Genomic DNA, 25,858 nt, shown 5'->3' with positions numbered 1-25,858 from the left:
GCGGAAGTAGCTGTCCAGTCCTAGGGACTAGCAGGTGGGTTGGTTGGGCCCGGTAGGAGGTGGGCGCGCTTCCCGTGGCGTTACCCTGGCTGAGCTTGAAGCTCCAGGGCTGGGCACTGGGTCGACCTCATATTCCTTGGTGAGGGCATTGTTACAGCTTGTGGCCTGCAAACCGAGGCGCGCGGGTGGGAACTGGTTCGAGGTCTGGGTAGATGTCTGAGCGATCTGGACCAGGAGCGGCTGAGTCGAATTCGATTGAGGATTCCTAAAGCCCTCCGCTTGATGTTCCGGTGATTCCTAGGAGGCTCGGCTCCCGAAGAAGGTGAGCAAGACTACCACACTGGGTTTGGAGAGCCCTAGGAAGCTTGTTGCCAAAGCGAGGGACGCGATCCGGCTCTGGTCACGGCCTGTTACTAGTTGGGTGACCAAGTCACGTCACCTGTCTTGGAATTCATGCTCCTTATTTTAAAAGAGCGAGGAGGGATGGGCGGTACTTCGATATAAGTGTGAGAAGAGCTACTGTTCATTTTTAAAAAACGTTGAGTCGGGCCCTTGCCTGCTTTCAAGGATCGGCTAAATTCACCCGTCTGCTAAGAGTCTCAGCCCAGAGCTTTCAGGAAAGAGCGAGCTTCCCCGTGGCATGTAACTTGAAGCCTTGCCTACAAGATGTCCAGTTTGTTGTTAATCGGTCCCTATTTACTAGGCCCCTTCATAAGCTCAAACATCCTAGGAGGTTTTAATGTAATTTAGCCAATAAATCGAAATTTCCTTTACAACCATCTCCCTTTCCTCCAGACTTCCCCTTCCTTCCCTTTTTTTTTTTTTTTTGACTTCCTTCAAAATAATCCTGGCCAGGAGAAATTAGTTAATGGTGTAATATGTATCGAGAGGACTCTTCCAGGTTAAAAGTACAATCTGTGTGGCATTTGTCAAGAGTAATATTTTCTAAAATTTTTCCCAAAGGCACCAAGAAACTGATAATGTTTCTTTGAATTGCTTCTGTATTTGCTTCATCGATGTCTCTCATACTGAATATCTTAAGAGAGGTGCTGGAATATTTTGGCGTTCCTGTAGACCAGGTAAATGGATTGAAATGGATCTGTTGTATTTGTTTTTGGGTTTTGTTTTGAAAATGATTTATATGTAATAATTTGATTTAAGGCAAAATTGTTGCTTCTTTTTAGGTGAAACAAAGGTAACTTTGCAATAGTATAGCTTTGATGGTTTGAGTTAGAAAAGGGATAAGATTATTGAGAACGGCCGGGTGCGGTGGCTCACGCCTGTAATCCCAGCACTTTGGGAGGCCGAGGCGGGTGGATCACGAGGTCAAGAGATCGAGACCATCCTGGTCAATATGGTGAAACCCTGTCTCTACTAAAAATACAAAAATTAGCTGGGCATGGTGGCACACGCCTGTAGTCCCAGCTACTTGGGAGGCTGAGGCAGGAGAATTGCTTGAACCCAGGAGGCGGAGGTTGCAGTGAGCCGAGATCATGCTATTGCACTCCAGCCTGGGTAACAGTGAAACTCTGTCTGGAGAAAAAAAAAAAAAGATTATTTAGAACATATTTACCTGATAGGACAAATGCCAAGAGAAGACACAAAGGAAGCAAAATATAGACATGACCTTCACAGAATTACATTTATTGCACAGATACATTAAAACTTTTATTTAAGGTAATTTGTAAACCATTTCAATATTTAAAGCTCAATAAATCCAGAATAAATCTAATGGAAAGAGGCTGACTTAGGCCTGAGAATTATAAGCTGTATTAGTCTGTTCTCATGCTGCTAATAAAGACATACCTGAGACTGGATAATTTCTAAATGAAAGAGGTTTAATTTGACTCACAGTTCTACATGGCTTGGGATGCTTTACAATCATGGCGAAGGCAAATGAGGAGCAAAGTCACATCTTACATGGTGGCAGGCAAGAGAGCTTGTGCAGGGGAACTCCTATTTACAAAACCATCAAATCTCATGAGACTTATTCACTACCATGAGAACAGTATGGGGAAAACTGCCCCCATGATTCAGTTATCTACACCTGACCCTGCCCTTGACACATGAGGATACTTACAATTCAAGGTGAGATTTGGGTGGGGACACAGCCAAACCATATCGTAAACAAATCCAATTTTGTCTACTTGTTGAACATCTACTGTATCTAACACTATATGCTTGTTTCTGTAGGTAATACAGAGGAGTAATACATGGCTCTTGTATTTTTAAAATATGAGGAATAAACAATAGAGATAACTATAATATGAGATTGACTATAAGGAAGATGTAAAATATTATGGGGGCTTACAAAATGAGCCAATCAGCTGTGTTTGGTGGGGTGAATTAGAAGAGAGTAGTCAAGGATAATTTTAAGATTTTTTTAAGCAAAAGTAAGTTGAAGAATCATGGTGCCATTATTATAAATGGGCATCTTAGTATGAGAAACTAGAGTATGGAGATGAGGTGAGTCAGAGGTGATGTTAGAATATATAAATAGAAATATCCTGCAGACAATTGGATATATGGTTTTAGAATGTGGGAAAGAAAAAGATTCTGTTTTGGGAGTTATCTGCATTGTTTTGATATTTAAAGCCACGGACTTTGATGATGGCAGATGTCCTTAGATGTGATTGAAACATTTTAAATTTCAGTAATAGCAAGACTGAAGATAACAGCTGAACATTTATTTATCATATGAGGTTTCTGGTGCCCTTAAGCGTTTCTGTAAGTGGAGATGGGACTGTGTTGGAGTAGTTTGAAGAATGTGAGGAAGTGGGATCAGCAACCTTCTTTTGAAAAGTTTGCTTGTGAAAAGAAACTGAGAGAGGCCATCAATCTGAAGGGGCAGCAGGATGGAATTTTTGTTTTTATTTTAAAGTTAGAATGCACTTCAGCATATTTGTAATCACTCTGGAAGAAGCTTACAGACAGGAAGGAATTTAAGATACCCCTGAGAGAGTGATTGAGCAATGCCCTTGAGAAGGTAGTTGGGCAAGGGATCTAATTTAAAAAGTCTTGGAAAGGAGAGAAACTGTCCTACCTTAAAGAACAGAATGAAAGTGAGAGATAGTGAAAAGAGATTTTGTTTTTGAGATGGAGTCTTGCTCTATTGCCCAGGCTGGAGTGCAGTGGTGCAATCTTGGAAAGAGATTTTGTTTTTGAGATGGAGTCTTGCTCTATTGCCCAGGCTGGAGTGCAGTGGTGCAATCTTGGCTCACTGCAACCTCTGCTTCCCAGGTTCAAGTGATTCTCCTGTCTCAGCCTCCTGAGTAGCTGGGATTACAGGATTCTGCCAACATGCCCAACTGATTTTTACATTTTTAGTAAAGATGGGGTTTCACCATGTTGGCAAGGCTGGTCTTGAATTCCTAACCTCAAGTGATCTGCCCTTTGTTGGCCTCCCAAAGTGTGCCTAGCCTGAAAAGAGATTTTGAATGGAGCTAAGTAAGATAAATGAAGTTGAAGAATGCAAAGTTGAATTTCTCGGTTTTCTCAGTAAGAGCAGAGACAAGGTCACTTGCAGGTAATGAAGTGATGGTGGTAGGGACTTCAGAGATTGGAGACTGCTCTGGGCAATGTGATATCGAATCTAACATGTTATGAAGGGTTTTCAGAATACCTATGAGAATCCAGCTGAAGTCATCATGAAGTTGTAGTTTTTCTAAATATTGTCATTTTGTGATTTTTTTCCCTAGCTAAGAGTAATTAGGGTAGTTTATTCATTAGCAGTGTGGAAGCACATAATATCAAAAGAATGAACCATTTTTGAGTGGCATTGAACATATTACTGAAATAATATGTTGGTAGGAAAATTAGTAAAGTCAAAATGTGAGTGCTAGACCAGGAATAGAGGGAAGATGAAATAATAAGAATGGTGAAGATGGCTCCTGGTGAAGATCTCTCCAGGAGGAGAGATCCAAGATGGCTGATCACTAGCAGCTCAGGATCGTAGCTCCCAGTGAAAGCTCAGAGAACGAGAGGATGCCACATTTTCAGACAAATTTTCGTCGCTCACGGACCAGCAGATTTCTAGTGGAGGAGCCCCACGGGTCGCCAGCGTGACTCTTGTGGCCGGTGCAGCGGTTTTGCCAGTGCCTTGGCGCGGCAGCTCTTCATGCAGAGTAAACGGGACTGGTTCCCTTACTGACCGGTGTTTGGAGCTCCGGGAAGGCAGAGCGCTTGTTGCGGTCTCAAGAAGAAAGCCAGACCAGAGATTCCCGGGCAGAAGAGCATCATCAGTCTTATCGCTGCTATTTTGGCCGGCGCAGGGGGTTGCTTGAATCCCAGCACTGGGAATCAATAAATTGGACGTTGACTCAGAAATCTAATTAGAAAGGCAGTAATTGTAAAGACGACAGATGGATAAATTTATAATAAAGGGAAAAAACCAGCCTAAGAAGGCCGAGCATACCCAAAATTAGAACCCCTCTCCCTCTACAGGGGGTTGCAGTTCCTCATCAGCAACGGAACAAGCCCTGATGGAAAAGGACTGTGTTCCATTATCTGAAGTAGGCTTCAGAAGGTGGATGATAAGAAACTTCTGGGAATTAAAAGAACTTGTTCTAACCCAATGTAAAGAAACTAAGAACTTTGAAAAAAGGTTTGACGAAATGCTGAAAAGAATAGACAATATAGAGAGGAATATAAATGAACTAATGGAGTTGAAAAATACAAAACAACTTAGTGAAATATGCACAAGTTTAAATAGCAGAATGGATCAAGCAGAAGAAAGGATATCAGAGGTCGAAGACCAACTTAATGAAATAAAATGACAAGACAAGAATAGAGAAAAAAGGATAAAAAGGAATGAGCAAAGTCTCCAAGAAATATGGGACTATGTGAAAAGACCCAATCTACGTTTGATTGGTGTACCTGAATGTGATGGAGAGAATGAATCCAAGCTGGAAAATACTTTTCAGGATATTATCCAGGAAAATTTTCCCAATCTAGCAAAGCAGGACACTATTCAACCTCAGGTAATACAGAGAACACCACAAAGATATTCCTTAAGAAGAGCAACCCCAAGGCACATAATTGTTAGATTCACCAGGATCGAAATGAAGGAGAAAATACTAAGGGCAGCCAGAGAGAAAGGCCAGGTTACCCATAAAGGGAAGCCTATTAGACTTACAGCAGATCTCTCAGCGGAAACCCTACAAGCCAGAAGAGAGTGGGGGCCAATATTCAACATACTTAAAGAACAGAACTTTCAGCCTAGAATCTCATATTCTGCCAAACTAAGCTTCACAATTGAAGGAAAAATAAAATCTTTTATGAACAAGCAAGTACTCAGAGATTTTATTACCACCAGGCCTGCTTTACAAGAACTTCTGAAAGAAGCATTATACATAGAAAGGAACAACCAGTATTAGCCTTTCTAAAAATATACCAAAAAGTAAAGAGCATCAACATAAAGAAGAATTTACATCAACGAATGGATAAAATAGCCAGTTAACATGAAATGGCAGTAACCCTAAATTTAAATCGACTAAATCCCCCAATCAAAAGATACAGCCAAAACCTAATGGTATATCCAAAGATACACAAAGACTCAAAACAAAGGGTTGGAGAAAAATTTACCAACCAAATGGAGAGCAAAAATTAATAAATAAACAAAAAGCAGGAGTTCCAATTCTCACATTTGATAAAATAGACTTCAAAACAACAAAGATGCAGTGGTAAAAGGATTAATGCAACAATAAGAGATCTTAATACCCAGATACATAAGACCCATAATGAGATTTAGACTCAACAAGATAGAAAATTAATAAGGATATCCAGGACTTCAACTCAGATCCGGAACAAGTAAACTCAATAAATAGTTATAGAGTTCTCCATTTTAAATACACAAGATATCGATTAGCCATTATTAATACCCATTTTTAGAATGAAGCAATATTCCTGTTCTCTCTCCCTCTTTTTCTTCCTCTTTCTTCCTTTCCTTCTCTCCTTTTTTTACTTTTCAACATCCTAGTTCCTCACCTGTACTCAATACATTCCTCTGAACATCTGATTAAAAAAAAAAAAAAAAAAAGAAGATGGCCAGGCGTGGTCAAATCCTACCATTTTAAGAGGCTGCGGCAGGCAGATCACTTGAGCCCAGGTTTTCAAGACCAGCTTGGGCAATATGATGAAACTCCATCTCTACAAAAAATAAAAAAATTAACCAGGCATGGTGGTATGCACCTGTGGTCACAGCTACTCCAGAGGCTGAGGTAGGAGGGTTGTTGAGTCTGGGAGGCGGAGGTAGCAGTAAGCCCTGATCATGCCCCTGCACTCCAGCTTGGGTGACAGAGTGAGACCCTGTCTCAAAACAAACCAACCAACCAACAAACAAAAAAGCCCTAAAAGCAAACAACAAAAATGGTGAAGATGGCTACAGGCAATGAAGGAATGAGAGGAAGAACAGGAGTTTGTTAGGATGGAAACTGCCGAGCAAGATAGGAAGGTATCATTTAAGTTAAACAAGAGCTAACTCCTTGGGTGACTATATGTCACTGTCATAGGTGGCCCTCATGGAGGCAAAGCCTCTATGCCTGTGGTTCTTAGCAGCGGTATGCAGATGAAAGGTCTGCAGAACACTTTAAATATAAATGCTCAATCCTCCAAATATTCTACTATTAATAGATCTGGGGTCTATATCTTCCAGGCTGTGCAATCCAGTATAGTAGCCACTGGCCATTTGGAGTTCACTTTTAAGTGCTTGAAATATCTGAATTGAGATCTTCTATAAGTGTAAACTATATAGGGATTTTAAAGACTGGAAAAAACATAAAATAATAGGGATATAAAAATACTGATTATCAGTTGATCATCACTATTGCAAAAATCTGAAAACCGAAATGCTCCCCAAATCCCAAACTTCTTGAGTGCCAGCATGATGCCACAATGGAAAAATTTTACACCTGACCTCATGTGATGGGTCGCAATCAAAACGCAGGTGCACAACCCATAGTTTACTCCTCCTGCCCTTGTTGGTTGTTGCTGTTGTTTATCAGCTGAGAAGGCCTAAGACTGGGATTCTGGTGATGCTCCTGTGCTGCTTAGTTGTACTGAACACATTAGTTTTTCACAGTATTAATAGTATATTTTTTGGCTGTTAACTACTTATGTGTATGTAAGTGTAGAAAATGATTGCTTATCAGTCACACACAAATTCAGAGTCAGAAATGATGGTGATGCCAGACAACTACAGACTGTCCACATGGGTGGCTGAGGTAGTGACACCTTTGCTTTCTAATGGTACAATGTACACAAACTTTGTTTAATGCAGGTGGGTATTTAAAACATTATATAAAATTACCTTTAGGCTATATGTCTAAGGTGTATATGAAATATAAATATATTTTGTGTTTAGACTTGGGTTCCATCCATAAGATATCTTATTATGTGTATGCAAATATTCCAAAATTTAAAAAAATATGAAATCCGCAACACTTCTGGTTCCAAGCATTTTGTATATGAGGGATGCTCAACCTGAATTTACGTATTGAGTGAAATAATACATATTAAGAAAATTAATTTCACTTAGTTCTTTTATGTTTTATGTGGCTACTAGAATATTTAATTTACATGTGTGGCTAGTGTTATATTTCTTTTGAAGAACGTATTAGGTGATTCTAGTGTACTCATGGTTGATAACCACTGCCCTGAAAGACTCTAAAGGAATACATGCCTGTCTCTGTCTCAAGGAGTTCACAATCTAATGGGGGAAAACAACAGCAAGTGAAACAAAGTCACGTGTAATTATGTGTTCTATTATATGGTACTCATTGGAACTAGTTTAGAACTGAATAAAGTTTAGGAAGCTCTTGAGAGTGGAAATAATTAAATTTGTAGTGGAATTGGATATTTAAAGACAGGTATAAACTGAACCAGGACTGAGACTAGAGTTAGATCAGTGCCCTCTATGGGTGAAGCATGGCAGTTAAGATGCTACATTGGATTGGGTTTAAGACCATAAGGAAGACTGCTTAACTCAAAAGAACTTATATTCCTGTTAATGAATACTGTGATATTAATTTGATTCAGTAGAATAGAACCAAGTGGTAGAGGACTTTAAAGGGTTATTGGAAAGAATGTGGAGTGCATAGATTATGTTGTGGAGACAGGGCCGACAGAAGTGAAACATTGTGAGGCTAGTTGATGGAACCAATATTCAATGTTAGACTCTGATCAGATCAATTTAGAGCTGTTGCTATCTAAAAGCAGAAGAATAGCATGGCTGTGCAAAGAATTCCATGTGCTGATGACTTTGAAATCCTTCTTTTTAGCCTTAGAAAGTCCTATGCCTTCCATTTTTTACCTAAAGCATGTATTCTGTATCCCAGTGATTCCCAACCCCAGTTTTCTAATCAGTTTTTGTACTGAGTTCTACAATGGTGTGTCCGTTTGCTTTCTGGATATACTGTTCATTGGATGTTTTAACAAGGATGCTAATAGGATGCTACCTATATCTGTTGCTCATAATACACATTGTCTTTTTATGGGATCTTAGGAAAAATGTCCAATTTTATTATGTCATATCTTTTGGTGGGTGGCGGGTAGTTCCTGTGGCAATGGTTTACATCAGTTTGGGAGGCCCATGCTAAAGGACAAAGTATTATTTGAGTTATAGTCGCCAATTTTCACTTCTCATACCTTTTCCAGAGCTGACTGCCAGCAGCTATCTTTCACTTTATGTAACTAACTCTTTGAATTGTCTAGGACCTGATTTATTTATTCCCTTTTTCATTTTTCCTTTAAAGTAAATTACATATGTATACTCTGTATTACCTCATTGCTTGATAAATTGAAATTGTCAATTTTTGATTGGGCAAAAGATGAGACTTTTAGCTGGGGGAGGGGATGTGATTTTTTTGAACCAAGTTTCCCCCACGATATTTGGATATTATCAGAAACAGAACAACATGAATTATGCTTTTTCAAAGATCTTCCTGGAATGTATTTATGTTTACTACCATCTTTTTTTAAGACAAATATTCATAAAGTTCAATTCTTTGAAGAAAGTCTCTGCCACTCTATATTTCTTTTTAAAAATGAATGCTATTTTACAGTACTTCCTGTATTTTATTTTTTAATTTTTTGAGGTGGAGTTTCGCTCTTGTTACCCAGGCTGGAGTGCAATGGCGTGATCTTGGCTCACCGCAACCTCTGCCTCCTGGATTCAAGCAATTGTCCCACCTCAGCCTCCTGAGTAGCTGGGATTACAGGCATGCGCCACCATGCCCAGCTAATTTTTTGTATTTTTAGTAGAGATGGGGTTTCACCTTGTTGACCAGGATGGTCTCGATCTCTTGACCTAGTGATCCACCCACCTAGGCTTCCCAAAGTGCTGGGATTACAGGCTTGAGCCACCGCGCCCGGCCAGGACTTCCTATATTTAAAAGAAAAAGTCACTGTATCTTTTTTACATCTCCTTTTTTCATGCTTTTATAAACCTGCTTAATCAGAGTGCATTTTAATTACTACTTTATGTTTAAAATAGGTTTTGCTGATTTGGGAAAATAAAGACTATGGATCAACTAGGAGTATTGTTCGGATTATTGGGAAAATGCTTCCATTAGAACCTTGTCGAAGACCTAATTTTGAAGTAAGTTGGTCAACATAAATTGATTAAGTACCAAGTACAAAATAATCCTAGGTACTCTTACAGACGTAGAGTAGAACAACAAAGGAAGAAACGTTTCCTGCAAGCCAAGAAACCTTTAGTTTACCCTTGGGAACAAGCCATTTCACATACGTTTTTGTGGTGGTGTTTATTTAAATACAGTCATGCATCATTTTATGATGGGGATACTTTCTGAGACATGCCGTGTTCAGGGATTTTGCCATTATGAAAACATCATGGAGTATACTGGCATAAACCTAGATGGTATGTAGTCTACTGTGCACCCATGCTATATGGTATGGCCTGTACTAGTCTGCAAACCTGTGTAGCATATTACTGTACTGAATACTTAGGCAGTTGTTACATAGTGGTGTTTGTGTATCTAAACATAGAAAAAGTACAGTAGCAAGGCAGTAAAAAGATAAAAAATGTTAAATCTGTATAGGGTACCTACCATGAATAGAGGATGGGAAGTTGCTTTGGGTGAGCCAGTGAGTGGTGAGGGAATTTGAAGGCCTAAGATGTTACTGTACACTACTGTAGACTTTATCAACACTGGACACTTAGGCTAGACTAAATTTATAAAAAAACTTTTCTTCAATAATACATTAAACTTAGCTTACGGTAACACTTTCTTATAAATGTTTTCATTTTTAAAACACTTTTTGACTCTTCTGTGATAATACTTATTTTATTTCTTTCTTTCTTTTTACTTTTTTTTTTTTTTTTTAAAGACGGCATTTCAAAAGACCATGTTGGTCTTGTACTCCTGACCTCAGGTGATCTGCCTGCCTTGGCCTCCAAAGTGCTTAGATTACAGGCGTGAGCCACCACGCTCAGCCAATAATACTTATTTTAAAATACACATTTTACAGCTACACAAAAATATTTTTTATATCCTTATTCTATAAGCTTTTTTTTTTTTTTTTTTCTTGAGACAGAGTCTCACTCTGCTGCCTAGGCTGGAGTGCAGTACTGCGATCTTGACTCACTGCAACCTCTGCCTCCTGGGTTCAAGCAATTCTCTGCCTCAGCCTTCTGAGTACCTCCCTTCTGAGGGATTACCGGTGCCTGCCACCATGCCTGGCTAATATTTTGTATTTTTAATAGAATTGGGTTTCATCATCTTGGCGAGGCTGGTCTTAAACTCCTGACCTCATGATCCACCTGCCTCAGCCTCCCAAAGTGCTGAGATTACAAGCATGAGTCACCGCACTTGGCCAAGCTTTTTATGATTTAAAAAATTTTTAAGTTTTTTATACTTTTTAAATTTTTTTGTTAAAACTAAGACACAAGCATACACTCACATTAGCCTAGGCCTACAAAGGGCAGAATCATCAATGTCACTGTCTTCTACCTCTACATCTTGTCCTATTGGAAGACCTTCAGTGGCAATAACATGCATGGAGCTGTCATCTCCTATGATAACAGTATCTTCTCCTGGAATACCTCCTGAAGGACCATCCTGAGACTGTGTTATAGGTAATTTTTTTTTTTTTGAGACAAGATGTTGCTGTTGCCCAAGATGAAGTTCAGTGGTGTGATCATGGCTGCAACTTCAATCTCCTGGGCTTGAGTGATTCTCTTATCTCAGCCTCCTGAGTAGCTGGGACTACTTTTTTTTTTTTTTTTTGGTAGAGATGGGATCTTGCTATGTTGCCCTGGCTGGTCTTGAACTCCTGGCCTTAATTGATCCTCCTGCCTTGGCCTCCCAAAGAGCTGGGAGTACAGGTATGCATTACTATACCCAGGCAACTTCTTTTTTTGAAGTAGAAGGAGTACATTCTAAAATAATATAAACAGTATAATATAGTAAATACTAGGTGATAGGAATATTTCAGTTTCATTATAATCTTATGTGACTCCATCATATGCAGTCTGTCTCCAACCGAAATGTTATACGGTACATGCCTGTAATGACATTCACAGATGGACAAGTTTGAACAATACCTGAAGAGCTTATTTGATTTGATTTTGCATTTTATGATAGATGAAGTTAACCAGGGGAGAGAATATTGCTTAGTGCTTAGACTTTAGCATAACATTTTCCCCAGTGTTCTTTCTTGCTAACAAGTGCATGTTTTCTATTGAATATCCTTTTTCTTTTTCTTTTGGTTTGTTAACTTATTTAATACCATGGAGCATGTGTCTTCTCCTGACTCCCTGCAGAGCTCTGACTTTTTTTTTCTTTTTTTACTTTAGTTGATCCCGCTCTTGAACTCTGTAGACTCTGATAATGGTGGATCTATGGTTCCATCTTTTGCTGACATTTTGTGTGTGGCAAATGATGAAGAAGCCAGTTGTCTCAGATTTCGGTAATTTTATATGCTTATCTTGGAAAGTGGGCTATAACCTGAATTCTTGCATGTGTCGAAGCTTGCTCAGATTGATTGAGCTTTTTTGTTTTGTTTATCTTCAAACTGTGCTGTGTTCTGCTATATCTTCCTAATAAAGAAGCCTGGCTGTTTTTCATCTTTTTAGCCAGTTTTTTTTTTTTAATGCACATTGAAACCAAACACTAGACTTAAGAGGGAATGGATATTAAAGGGATATTAGAATCATATCTTTAGCCAAACTTATACAGTGTTTCCTGTGCACCAGGCAATGATGTTAAATGTGTGTGTTACTCCTAGGGAGTATTACCTTACATGTTAGTATATTCAGATATAGGCCTTAAGCATAGTATTTGTGTTGATATAGGCCTTAAGCACAGTAATTGTCAATTATTTAAGTATTCTGGCTGATTTTATTATGTATTAAACTGGCACCAATCTTCAAATAGTTAAAAGAACATACATTTAACCCTAACATAGCTCTGAATGTAAGGCTCTTTATTAACTTATATAGAACTTTTAAATAAATTAACTTACCTGCATTTGAAGTTAATAAGTAGAGCAATTGCAGGATAATTATTTTTGTTTTCTAATCTAAAAGCAAGGTTTGTTTTGTTCATTCCCTGGTCACTGACTGATCCTCTATTGGAGGCCACATTCTGTTTATATTGGGAATACAAAGCTAAATAAAATGTTTTGCTTATCCTCAGTGACTCTAGAAACAATCACAGGGGATAGAGAGTAGCTTTTTTTTTAAGATGAGTCTCACTTTGTTGACCAGGCTGGAGTGCAATGGAGCGATCTCACAACCTCCACCTCCCAGGTTCAGGTGATTCTCCTGCCTCAGCCTCCCTAGTAGCTGGGACTGCAGGGATGCGCCATCATGCCCAGCTAATTTTTCTTTTGAATTTTAAAATAGAGATGGGGTTTTGCAGGTCTCGAGCTCCTGAACTCAGGTGATCCAACTGCCTCAACCTCCCAAAGTGCTGGGATTTCAGGCATGAGCCACCGTGCCCGGCCTGAGAGTAGCTTTTATTTTGTTTTCTTGTCTCTTGATTTTCACATAATAGTGTAAGAGTTTATTATTCTTTTGATTGGAAATACATCTTCCCTTCATTTCTTTTTTCATGCACAGAAATAGTATATGGAAAAACGAAGAAGAGAAAGTAGAAATTTTCCATCCTTTGCAACTAGTTTGGGATCCACTGTCACCTGCTCTAAGACAGAAAAAAACCATGAAAAATGATCTGCCTGTAAATGAGGTTGCAATTAAAAGAATAGCTGCTCTTGAAGATGAGCTGACGTTTCTTCGCTCTCAGATTGCAGCAATTGTGGGAATGCAGGAACTGAAAAACAGTACAAATTCTAGTAAGTAACACTAGAATTTTTGTTTCAGTTAGATGATAATCATGGTATAGCCTGTTGCTCATTGGCTACCAACCTGTAGAGCATAATACTGTACTGAATATAGTACATGTAGTAGCATACAGGAACAGCAAGTATTTAAGCAAGTACAATTCTGAATAAGTACAATTCTGAAAACATTAAATGTATCATAAAAGGATGTTGGATGTACAAACGTTTGTAGTGAGGGGATGGCTTTGATTTAAAGAAGAGCTAGCTATACTATACCAGAAGATTGTATTTTTGTATTAGAAAGTCTTGTCTTCTAAGTAAGCTTTTCTAATTGTTCATAAAAGCATTGGAGATTAAAGAGGAAGAATACATTGGTTTGAAAGAGGATATAGGTTTGAGGGATCATGTGGTTATAGTTTTTAGTTATTGCTGCTATACTTCCACCAAGTTGAGTGAGTAATGTTTTCCAGATGATTGTTTTATAAATTTATAGAGATATTACTTGCTTTAAACATATGCACACACACATACACAAAACGTGTATGTATTTGTGTATAAAATGTTAAGCAATATAGATACTGAGTGCTTTTCACAACAGATTTGGATGTAAAGGGCTATCTGTAAACATAATTGCTATAAATTTTAAAATATATATGTACATATACAAATGCATAAATATGCATATATAATTTCATATATATTTATAGTGTATATAACATAATTTACATAAAACATGTTATATGTTACAATAACATATTTATACATAATAAATAAAATGATATGTAACTACACACAGTTTTCTTAAGCAATAATCATGTTTACCGACAGCCCTTTAGGAGCTAGTCTATTGTGGAAAAGTTAAATACTAAGTATCCATCTTTTAGCTTTGCCTAGAAAATAATATGCTCCTTTCTCCCCTGTCATTAGAGAGTGAATGTATCAACTTGTATTTCTAACTACAAGTTGTTGATTATGTTTTAGCTTTTTTAAATAGAGGATGAAGTTCAGAGTATATGTGAATTACTGAAAAAACACATTTTGTTTGTTTGTTTGTTTAAAATGCATTCCCCTCCCCGCCCTGCTCTTGGACCTAGACTGAAAATTTCTAACTGGATTAAAAATGAATTCACAATTTGGCTTGACTTTTAAAGAAATTACTAAGCAGATGGGATTGATTCTGTTTCCTTTCCTACTTTTAGTAGCATTACAGAAATTGCTCCTCTTTTGGTTTAAATAGTGTTATTCATATATATTATGTTAGAGATAATTGTGCATGATTTTTTAACAAATGACTTTGTTTTTAGGTTCCTTTGGCCCGAATGACAAGCCCATTAATTTGGGCCAATTGTCATCATCGTGGGCTGCTCATCCGAGTGTGGAGACAGATCAGTTTCCAAGTTCAGTGTTTTCTTCTCCTCCTCCTCCACCACCACTTCCTCCTCAGGTTTCATCTGTCCAACCATCGTATTTTCCTCCCATACAACCAGGATCTAATAATATTTGTGACTCAGATAATCCAGCTACTGAAGTGAGCAAGCAGAACCCGGTTGCTAATAAGACCAATTTTAGTCATCATTCACAAAGCCAGAGAAATAAGGATATTCCAAACATGTTGGACGTTCTAAAGGATATGAATAAGGTTAAGCTTCGTGCAGTTGAGCGGTACGTTGTTGTAATTTGAAAGGTGACTGAAGTTTTGTCAATGATATGTTTAGAAAAATTACTATGTTTATGAAAATTAACATATGTCTTTTCTTACTCTTCTTTACCCCTGAATACCTTTCCCAGAGATAATGACATTCATTTATTTTTGACTATTACTTCTAGTCTTTTATCACCATATTTTTGAAATAACATACTTCAGATATTTCTTGATATTTTAATTATATTGACTTCCAATTGTAGGATATTAGGAATATATTTTCTTAGATACTCTACCCAGGACACACACACACACATCTTGCTACGTCTTCCCGAAGTAAACCATAGTCTTTAGTTAAATGAGTATTCGAATTGATATCCTTATTATAACAGTAAACATCCACAGCAAGCCATTTCTCATATTGTCACCCAGGCTGGAGGGCAGTGTTGAAATTACGGCTCACTGCAGCCTTGACCTCCTGGGCTCAAGTGATCCTCTCACCTCAACTTCCTTAGTAGCTGAAACTACAGGCATGGGACACCATACCTGGCTAAGTTTTGTATTTTTTGTAGAGATGGGATTTCGTTGTGTTGCCCAGGCTGATCTCAAACTCCTGAGCTCAAGGGATCACCCATGTTGACTTCCCAAAGTGCTGGGATTATAGGTGTGAGCCACTGTGCCTGGCCCCATTTCATATATTTTGACTAAATTTTGTTTGTTAAATTATTTTTTTTGGAGTGAATAATTGCCTCTCTGAGTCCCATTTGTGTGTGTGTGTGTGTGTGTGTGTGTGTAATGAAAAAACATAATGAGCTCTATTCTGTTAACACATTTCTAAGTGTGTAAGACAGTATTGTTAACCATAAGCACAATGTCATAACAGATCTCTAGAGCGCTTTCATCTTGCATAACTGAAATTTCATACTCATTGAACAGTAACTGCTTCCCTCCCCGTCATTCCCTGGCAACTGCCTTTCTTCTTTCTGCTTTCATAGTTCAATTACTTTATTTTTTATTTTATTTTATCTTATTTAAAAAATAGACAGGATCTCACGATATTGCTTGGGCTAGTCTTGAACTCCTGGGCTCAAGCAATACTCCTGCCTCGGCTTCTCAAAGTACTGGGATTATAGGCAAGAGCAACTGTGCCTGGCCAAGTTTGATTATGTTAGATACTTCATATAAGTGATTCATGAAGCATATATCTTTTTGTGACTGGCTTATTTCACTTAGCATATTGTATATTCTATTGTATGTATATACCCCATTTCTTAATCCAGTCATCTGTTGATAGACATTTAATTTGCTTCCATGTCTTGGCTATTGTGAATAGCACTGCAACAAATGTGGGCGTGCAGATATCTCTTTGAGATCCTGATTTAACTTCTTTTGGATAAGTACCCAGAAGCAGGATTGCTGGATCATAGATAGGGTTGTTCTATTTCTAACTTTTGGATGAGCATCCATTTAGTTCTTGGCGATTCTCCTTGCGGATCCCTCTGCACCCTGGTTGCAGTCTGCCTTGTTGCTTTCTCTGCCTGCTACACTGCCGCTATCCTAAGGGTTTCCTTCGCTGACATCTTGAGCATTCTTTTGCCCTTTTTTTCTATGTTACCTCACTGTTTTCCTAAATGTCACATCTTCCTATAATTTCCTAAGAAATGTAAAAGGTAGATTAGTTTAATACTTTGCACGTCTGAAAATGTTCTTTTATTCTTAGATTTAATTGCTAGTTCAGCTGTGTATATAAATAGCACAGAAAATAATTTTTCCTAAGAGTTTTGAAGACATCATTCCTTTGAATTTTAGCTCTTGGTGTCCCCATCGAGAGGTTGATGTCATCATGATTCCTAGAACTATGTGTGATCTTTTCTTGCAGCATTTTAGATTTTCTCATTAATCCTGTTGTTCTGAAACTGCATGTAGATGTGCCCTGGAAAATTCTTTTTAAATTGATTATTCTGGGCACTTATGGGCTCTATCAGTCTAGAGTTTTATGTCTTTCATTTTGGGGAACGTCTTAGAAACGTATTTCTGATAATTTTAGCTCATTCTGTCCTTTTGTTCTCTCTGGAATTCCTACTTTGAATGCCAGAATTTTTCCTCTAGTCTTTGTATCTTCCTTTACTCTTTTCTCTCTCTTTGCCTTTTTATAGTACATTTTTTTTTCCTTTTTAAGACAGAGAAAAAAGAAAGAAAGGAAGAAAAAGGAAGAAAAGAAGAAAGAAAAAGGAAGAAAGATAAAAGAGAATGAAAGAGGAAGAGAAAGAGGGAGACAGAATGGGAATCTTGCTCTATTCCCCAGGCTAGAATGCAGTCTAAAACTGGGTATTAAAAACAATAAATGTGCTTAACAATGGACGCAGGAAGGAATAAGGGAGGAAAATAAACAAGCAGTCAACCAATATTTTATTTAAACCTGTGAAATGCTATGCAATTGCTGAGGAGTGATTTACTTCCAATTTTGTGGTCACTTTTAGAATAGGTGTGATGTGATACTGAGAAAAATGTATGTTTTGTGGATTTGGGGTGGAGAGTTCTGTAAATGTTTATTAAGTTTACTTATTCTAGGTCTGAGTTCAAGTCCTGGATATTCTTGTTAATTTTCTGTCTCGTTGATCTGTATAATATTGACAATGTAGTGTTAAAGTCTCCCACTATTATTATGTGGGAGTCTAAGTCTCTTTGTAAGTTATTAAGAACTTGCCTTATGTATCTGGGTGCTCCTGTATTGGGCACATATATATTTAGGATCGTTAGCTCTTCTTGTTGCATTGATTCTTTTACCATTATGTAATGTCCTTCTTTGTCTCTTTTGGTCTTTGTTGCTTTAAAGTCTATTTTATCAGAGACAAGAATTGCAATTCCTGCTTTTTTTTTTTTTTTTTTTTTTTTTTTTTGCTCTCCATTTGGTTGGTAAATCTTCCTCCTTCATTTGTTTTGAGTCTTTGTGTGTCCTTGCAAGTGAGATGGGTCTGGATGCAGCATACCGATGGGTTTTGGCTTTTTATCCAATTTGCCTGTCTGTGTCTTTTGATTGGGGCATTTAGTCCATTTAAATTTAGGATTGATATTGATATATATGAGTTTAATACTGCCATTTAATGCTGGCTGGCTGTTTTGCCCGTTAGTTGATGTAAATTCTTCATTATGGTGATGTTCTTTACCTTTTGGTATGTTTTTGGAATGGCTGATACTGATTGTTCCATTCTATGTGTAATGCTTCTTTCAGAGGCTCTTGTAAAGCAGGCCTGGTGGTGATGAAATCTCTGAGTACTTGCTTGTTTGCAAAAAATTTTATTTTTCCTTCACTTATGAAGCTTAGTTTGGCTGGATATGAAATTCTGGGTTGAAAGTTCTTTTCTTTAAGGATGTTGAATATTGGCCCCCACTCTCTTCTGGCTTGTAGGGTTTCTGCTGAGAGATCTGCTGTGAGTCTGATAGATAGGCTTCCATTTGTGGGTAACCTGGCCTTTCTCTCTGGCTGCCCTTAGCATTTTCTCCTTCATTTCAACCCTGGTGAATCTAACGATTATGTGCCTTGGGGTTGCTCTTCTTGAGGAATATCTTTGTGGTGTTCTCTGTATTACCTGGAGTTGAGTATTGTCCTGCCTTGCTAGGTTGGGAAAGTTTTCCTGGATAATATCCTGAAGAATATTTTCCAGCTTGGATTCATTCTCTTCGTCACATTCAGGTACACCTATCAAATGTAGATTAGGTCTTTTCACATAGTCCCATATTTCTTGGAGACTTTGCTCATTCCATTTCAGCATTTTTTTTCTAACCTTGTCTTCTCATATTATTTCATTAAGTTGGTCTTCGACCTCTGATATCCTTTATTCTGCTTGATCAATTTGACTGTTAAAACTTGTGCATACTTCATGAAGTTCTTGTATTGTGTTTTTCAGCTCTATTAATTCACTTATATTCCTCTCTAAATTGTCTATTCTCGTTAGCATTTCATCAAACCTTTTTTCAAGGTTCTTAGTTTCTTTGTATTGGGTTAGAACATGTTCTTTTAGCTCACAGAAGTTTCTTCTGAAGCCTGACTCTGTCAATTCATCACACTCATTCTCCATCAGGCCTTGTTCCCTTGCTGATGAGGAGCTGTGATCCCCTGTAGGAGGAGAGACATTCTGATTTCAGGTGTTTTCAGCCTTTTGCACTGGTTTCTTCTCATCTTTGTGGATTTACCCACCTCTCGTCTTTGTAACTGCTGACTTTCAGATTGGGTCTCTGAGTGGATGTCCAACTTACTGGTGATGAAGTTTTTCTGTTTCTTAGTTTTCCTTCGGCAGATGCCCCTCCCCCACAGAGCTGGACCTTCCTGGGTTCAGCTGTAATTGCTGTGAAACTCTCAATCTTCAGCACTTCCAATTGCTGTTTTTTTTTTGTGGGGTTGGGACCAGCCGAGCCCGATCACCTCGCTCCTTGTTTCAGAGCCTCTTCTTCTTCATTTTTTTTTTTTTTTTTTAGTTGAACAGTCAACTCTCTCTCCTAGGTGTTCCAGTCACCCTCTGAAAAGGTACTGGGATCTGTGTAATTTCCCCTGTGGGGACCCACTGCCCTGGCTGAAACAGCGGCATTGAGATTCGTGGTGCTTTTCTGCCTGGGAATCTCCTGGTCTGGCTCCCTGCTTCAGTCCCCTTTTCAATCAGCTGAATGGGCAACTCTGCCTTCCCAGAGCTCCAAACACCCAACTAAAAGGGCACCCAGTCCCATATATTCCACACTGAGAACCACTGTGCTGGGGCGCCGGCAAAACAGCCGCACTGGCCAAAAGAGTCACGCTGGTGACCCATGGGTCTCCTCCGCTGGGAATCTCCTGGTCCGTGGGCAACAAAAATTTGTCTGGAAGTGTGGCATCCACTCACTCTGCGCTTTCACTTTCTGCTACAATCCTGAGCTGCTGCTAATCGGCCATCTTGGATCTCTCTCCTTTATAGTACATTTTAAGAACAACTTGTAATTTACGTTTTAATCCTCATTTGCAGTTTTCCCTGCCATCACATTTTCAGTCTTTTCTTTTTTTAGTTGAAGTCTCACTGTCTTGCCCAGGCTAGAGTGCAGTGACACAATCTTGGCTCACTGAAACCTCTGCCTCCTGGGTTCAAGCGATCCTGCTGCCTCAGCCTCCCTTGTAGCTGGGACTACAGGTGCACATGACCATGCCCAGCTAATTTTTGTATTTTTAGTAGAGACAGGGTTTCACCTTGTAGGCCAAGCTGGTCTGGAACTCCAGACCTCAAGTGATCCACCAGCCTCAGCCTCTCAGTGCTGAGATTACATGAGTGAGCCACCATGCCCAGCCCACATTTTTTAATTTTTAAGAGCTGTTTCTTTTTCTTCAAATGCTTCTTTTTAAAATCTTATTGCTTTTGTTGGTCTTATCCCACTGACAGTTTAAAAGTGTAGTTTTAAGTTTTCCTCTCTTCTTGTATTACTCTATTTTTTGTGAGTTTCTTTTTTTTCCTCTTAGTTTTGATCGCTGTCCTTAGTTTTGTAGCCTTATGTAAACATCTGGTGATTCTTATTTAAAAATGAGGCAAGGAAAAGCTGATTGCATGTTCTTTGTGTGAAGTGGGCTCATCTACTTGGAGGGGCTTCACAATTTAGTGATTAGGGAGAAGACCTTTTGTTTGCCACACCCCGGAGCTGTATGTCTTTTCTTTTGGTCTACAACATTGTAGACAATTTTTCAGTTTCCTTCATGGTCAGGAGGGAAGGAGATTACACAGTGGGTGCAAGCCAGGTCATCGGAGGGCTGAGTGGGGAGAGAAGAGCAAGAGAGAAGTGTCTTATTCAGCACACAGACTATAACTTACACCCTGTGATCTGCAGGGTGCCCATGCCCCACGCTCTCACTTTCATTAGCTTTCCAGCTTCCAGCCTCTGGTTGTAATTCTTATCTCCTGTCTCCCCATCTAATCTCTCTGTCCTTGTGGATATATACATTTTTTTCATGTCTTTACTGTCATTTTAGAAGGATTTCACAAGGGATTTGCCATGTCTATCTGGAAATCCCTCAGTGAGGTTTTGGTGAGAAAATAGATGTATTTTCTGTATAATAGTGCTAGGACAGATAAGTCAGTTCTGTTTTTAATGAGGTTATGAGTTTAATCCTTGCATGAGGCAGCTTGTTGAGAAAAAGCTCATGGCTGTAGGTACATGCTTGGTCCCAACTAGATCTTGTACTGGTGTCATCAGACTTAGTATTAAATGGTGACTGTGATTGTTACTGTCACTGGAAAAACAACTAAAAGGCCAGTAGACCCTGCCTCCTGTCCCCCTGTTCTCTTCTGAGTTGCTTCTACAGCTAACTTTGTTTTGTATGTTGCTAAGAAATCAGATGAGCTCTCTCACCTCTTTACACCTGCAAATTCCCCATGCAGATCCTCTGCCTTCCATCTTGCTATTGTGGATGAAGTGTCATCATTCCTGGCCGGGCTCTTCCTTTGGTTACAGGTTTTCCTTCTCTTTCATTTTTGCCATGATTTCACTTAAAATCAGCCCTTGTGCATCATTGAATCTTCCCTCTTAATCTTGTCCTTCTCCTCATACCTGAGTACGTCCCATCTTCAGAATGTGTGTACTCTCAGCCATTGCGTGTTGCTCTGCTCCCCTTTCTGATATGAATTCTTAAAGTCATCTATAATTTGTTTCCGTCTATCACGGACGCCTTCCACCCACGGTAATGACGCCTGTCTCCGTGACTCCATTGAAAACTGCTTCACCAGTGACTCCATGTGGCTAAATCCACTGGTCTCTTCGCATTGCTTGTCTTACTTGATCATTGGCAGCATTTGGTATAGCCCATGGTCCCCAGCTCCTTGAAGCACTTTCTTTACTTGGTTTCTGGGAAAGCACACCCCCAGGTTTCCCCTGACCTCATCAGCGATTCCTTCTTATTCCTTTAACTCTTCTTCCTGGGGCTGGTCTTTAAATCTTTAAGTACCTGGTCCAGACGTCAGCCCCCTCTCTTCTCTGTCCATGCTGTTTTCTTTGGAGAGTTCACCTAGTCCTGTGGCTCTAAATACCAGCTGTATGCTTATGACTCAAACACTGATTTTTCTAGCCCTGACCTCTCCTGTGAGCCCAGGTGCATATACCCAAATGCCTATTTGACATCTTTATTTTTCTGCCTCAATGTATCTCAAGTTTCACAGGCCCAAAACAAGACTTTCCCTTCCTACCTGTTCTTACCCATCACCTCAAAAATCTGTTATTTCCCATGTCTTTTGCATCTCAGCAGATGGCAACACTATCACCCGATTGCTTAAGATCTAGGAATCATCCTTCATCTTTGTTTTCCTTTCTATCTTCTACCCTTCCCATTAGGACATAGCTCAATTCTTTGGACCCTCTTGACCTCCACTGCCATCTCCCCAGGCTAAGCCCATTCTTATCTAGCTTAGACTTCCGCAGCAGTCTCCTCAGTGGTCTGCTTTCATTCTTGCCTCCTTATTTATTCTGCAGATAGTGATCAGCATGATCCTTTAAAAACTGAAGTCAGATCATGCCATTCTCCTGCTTCAGACTCTTCTGTGGGTTTCCGCTGTGCTTGGAATCAGTTCCAGAGCCCTTGCTGTGCCCGTAGTTCCCTCAGGCTCCAGCCCTCGCTTCTCTTGCTGAGCTCCTCTCCCATGTCCTATGTTGCCCACTGCACTCCAGCTGCACTTGGTTTCCTTTTCCATTTCTCACACATGCCAAGCCCCTTCCTGATACACCCCCGAGATGTTTACACTAAAACTGGCTCTGTGCCATTTTCTTAAAGAGGATGTCACTTCCTTAAAGAGGCTTTTTCTGATCATATCTCATCTAAAGTTCTTCGGTCCCTAGTCGCTATTACATCTCCATTCATTCATTCATTCATTCGAGACAGGGTCTTGCTTTGTCACCCAGGCTGGAGTGTAGCGGCACCACGAGTCACTGCACCCTTGACCTCGGCCCAAGTGATCCTCCTGCCTTAGCCTCTCAAGTAGTTGCCTGGCTAATTTTTTAATTTTTTATAGAGACAGGGTCTTGCTCTGTTACCCAGGCTGGACTTGAACTCCTGGGCTCAAGCAGTTCTCCTGCCTTGGCCTCCTGAAGTGCTGGGATTCCAGGCATAAGCTACCATGCCCAGCTGCTGTTTTGTTTTATTCACAACACTTATTACCATCCAGATGATCTTGCTCACTTGTATATTGTGTATTGATGATAATCTTGCTGTAAGAATTGGGAGCAGAATACTCTCAAAGCATAAAATGGAGCCCGACGTATTAGTGGGCATTCAATGAAGATCGAATGAATGAATGACCAAACAACAAATGAACAATTTGCCTTTTTTTTTTTTTTTTTACGTGAACTGTAGTCCTTTTTTTTTTTTAAATTGGAACAGACAAGTGCTGCATTGGTGTTCCAGAACTCTAGTCCTTTTAAAAGTTCTTATTTATTTGAATTTTCCTACCCATTAGGAAATTAGAAAATTAAAAGAATAAAGATCTTCAGCGTAGTGACTTCTGACAAATCTCAGGTTATAACAAGATTATGTCAGAGTCCCAAGCCACATGGGTTCTTGGTTTTCTGATTCTTCATTGTGCCCTCCAGATTCCTTATTCCATTGCAAAAATTTCTTGAAGATTAACTAGATTGTTTCCAATCTCTTGAGGACTAATTGGAGGACATTATGCTTGTATTCCTGCTATGTTTGTCAACAAGGAGCTAAAATCACATCAAGGTTTTAATAAATTCAATTTCTTTAAAAAACAGGTCACCTGGTGGTAGACCCATTCATAAGAGGAAAAAACAGAATTCACACTGGGATCCAGTTTCTTTAATATCTCATGCACTTAAGCAGAAATTTGCATTTCAAGAAGATGATTCTTTTGAGAAAGAAAATAGATCTTGGGAATCTTCCCCATTTTCTAGTCCAGAAACTTCAAGGGTAAGCTAAACTAGTGTAAAATTACTTTTTCAGTTTTCTCAGGTGTACTTTTCCTGATGCAGCTTTGTATCATGTTTTTACGTCATGTTCTCTTGACATAATTGTGCAGAATGGGCTGTATAATTGTTTATTGATGGTGCTGATGTTTCTGGGTTTTTTGTTGTTAATATTATATGCTCATTTTCATTTTTAGCCTATTAGGAGGTTTTTTTTGGAACAAAATACTTAATTTGAAAAATACGTGTGCATATGTTAATAATGACTTACCTTAGACAGGTGCCAATTTGATAGTGCCATCTGTAGTACGAACTGGGTGTCTGAAACTTTGAGAGGACCAGGAAAGAATGGGGCAATAGATTTACCCTAACCATATGGAATGTGAATATGCCAAGATTTTTCTCAGTCAAATATAAAGACTTTGAATTATTTTGTTGAATGTAATGTTAACTCTGCATGTAAATAAGCAAATGGGGTTATAGTTACCATTCGTGACAGCACTTACTGGATGCCTAGAAGGACAGACACTGGATTTTAAGCATTTGAGCTTTAAGATTCCTTACTTGAATTCTCTTTTCTTAAATTTAGAAGTAATTCTAATTTTGCGGTAGTTTTCACATGTCTTAATTTAGTTGAAGTAGTATTAATACATAAGTGTCTCTTAGCACTTTCTAACCAAGTATTTTAGAGAATCATCTTTTTTCCTTTAAACATATTTTGTGCACTTAATTTCAGGCCAGACATGTAGGGACTCAAATTATAGTTGCCTAAGAGCTCAGTCTGTGCCACTGAGAGTGTCTCATTCACTTTTGTCTTTGGCTCTGAGTGTAGTGCCTGATACATAGCCAAATAACTATGTATTATAGTAATACATACAGTAAATAAATATTGTGAATTAAACCTCAAAGGGTCATTTGACCTTTGTCTTTCCATTCATTTTTTTTTAGAATGATTTCTATGTTAATTATTTGCTTTATTTCAGTTTGGATGTCACATTTCAGAGTCAGCAGGACAGCGAACTAAAGAAGAAATGGTCAACACAAAAGCTGTTGACCAAGGTATCAGCAACACAAGCCTTCTAAACTCAAGGATTTAAACTCAACTTAAGGTTAAGCCTTAAACTTCTAAAACTTCTTCCTGGATGGTACATTATTCTTGGAAACTGATGTGAACTGTTAAATCTAAAAGTAGAAGTATTTAAAGACTCTTCTTGACAAGTTTTGCCTACACTTGCTCTGTAAATATGTGTGCCTGTCATTTGTGTTTCCTTTGTTCCTTTTGACATTTACACTCTGTTCTTCTTTACATAGAGCTTAAAATAAACATTCCTTTGGAACTTGCTTGTGTTTTGTAGCAATTCAGATTCATGTTTTCTCACCACTCTGACCTTTTTTTTTCTTTCATGAGAGGGAGTTCCATAGGTAGAGTTTCTCGGATAATAGAAATGAAACATAAATTTGTAACAGATATTTTGTCCCTCTTCACCCACATACTAATGTGATATGGAAATTTGCATGTTTCCCTGGACCCTTGAGACTGTGCAACAGCCAGGGAGCTGAGGTCACCTCATTGGGATGGACTCAGCCCCACCCATTTTCCAAGCTCTTGACTCTCAGCAAAGCCCAGGTTTCCTACAGTTTTCTTGTTCCTGTAGCAGAGGGTTGCTTGCCTGGCCCCACCTCCATTCTCAACCCTTTCTCCTGGCCATATTCCAGTTAGGAGTAGCTATGTGGCAGTCATCTGATGACCATGAGGAAAAGGCTTAGAATCACAGAGATGGCATTGATTCAACTGTTGAACCAACATCAGCAAGATCTATTTGCAGACTTCTTGTCAGAAAGATATATGAGAAAGATACGCCTTGTGGGTTTTCTGTTATTTGCAGCCAAAAGCATTTGTAATGATACAGCAAGTATAGTGGAGTAGATTTTATTTTTTTAAGAGACAAGATCTCATTGTGTGCTTACGCTGGAGTGTGGTGGCACAGTCAT

At 38.9% G+C, this 25,858-nt stretch overlaps 1 protein-coding gene across 4 annotated transcripts; it reads left to right on the top strand.

The window, feature by feature from the left end:
• On the top strand, positions 1 to 25,203 carry MTFR2 (mitochondrial fission regulator 2). Of its 4 annotated transcripts, none has more exons than XM_003732741.6 (8): positions 1 to 34; positions 964 to 1,079; positions 9,491 to 9,595; positions 11,816 to 11,928; positions 13,082 to 13,314; positions 14,607 to 14,964; positions 23,696 to 23,870; positions 24,850 to 25,203. In XM_003732741.6, the coding sequence occupies exons 2-8, from the start codon at positions 1,017 to 1,019 to the stop codon at positions 24,961 to 24,963; spliced, it is 1,161 nt and encodes a 386-aa protein (XP_003732789.3). In that variant the 5' UTR covers positions 1 to 34; positions 964 to 1,016; the 3' UTR covers positions 24,964 to 25,203. The 4 variants fall into 4 exon arrangements, with proteins under 4 accessions (XP_003732789.3, XP_008993371.3, XP_008993372.3 ...); XM_008995123.4 differs by having other exon boundaries at positions 13 to 322; XM_008995124.5 differs by lacking the exons at positions 1 to 34; positions 964 to 1,079 and adding an exon at positions 187 to 322.
• Positions 25,204 to 25,858: the final 655 nt, after the last annotated feature.

Source organism: Callithrix jacchus, chromosome 4 (genome assembly GCF_049354715.1).
Source record: "Callithrix jacchus isolate 240 chromosome 4, calJac240_pri, whole genome shotgun sequence".
In the NCBI taxonomy this organism is placed as follows: Eukaryota; Metazoa; Chordata; class Mammalia; order Primates; family Cebidae; genus Callithrix; species Callithrix jacchus.
The sequence above is the reverse complement of the archived record's forward strand: the minus strand, read 5'-3'. Positions and strand labels throughout refer to the sequence as shown.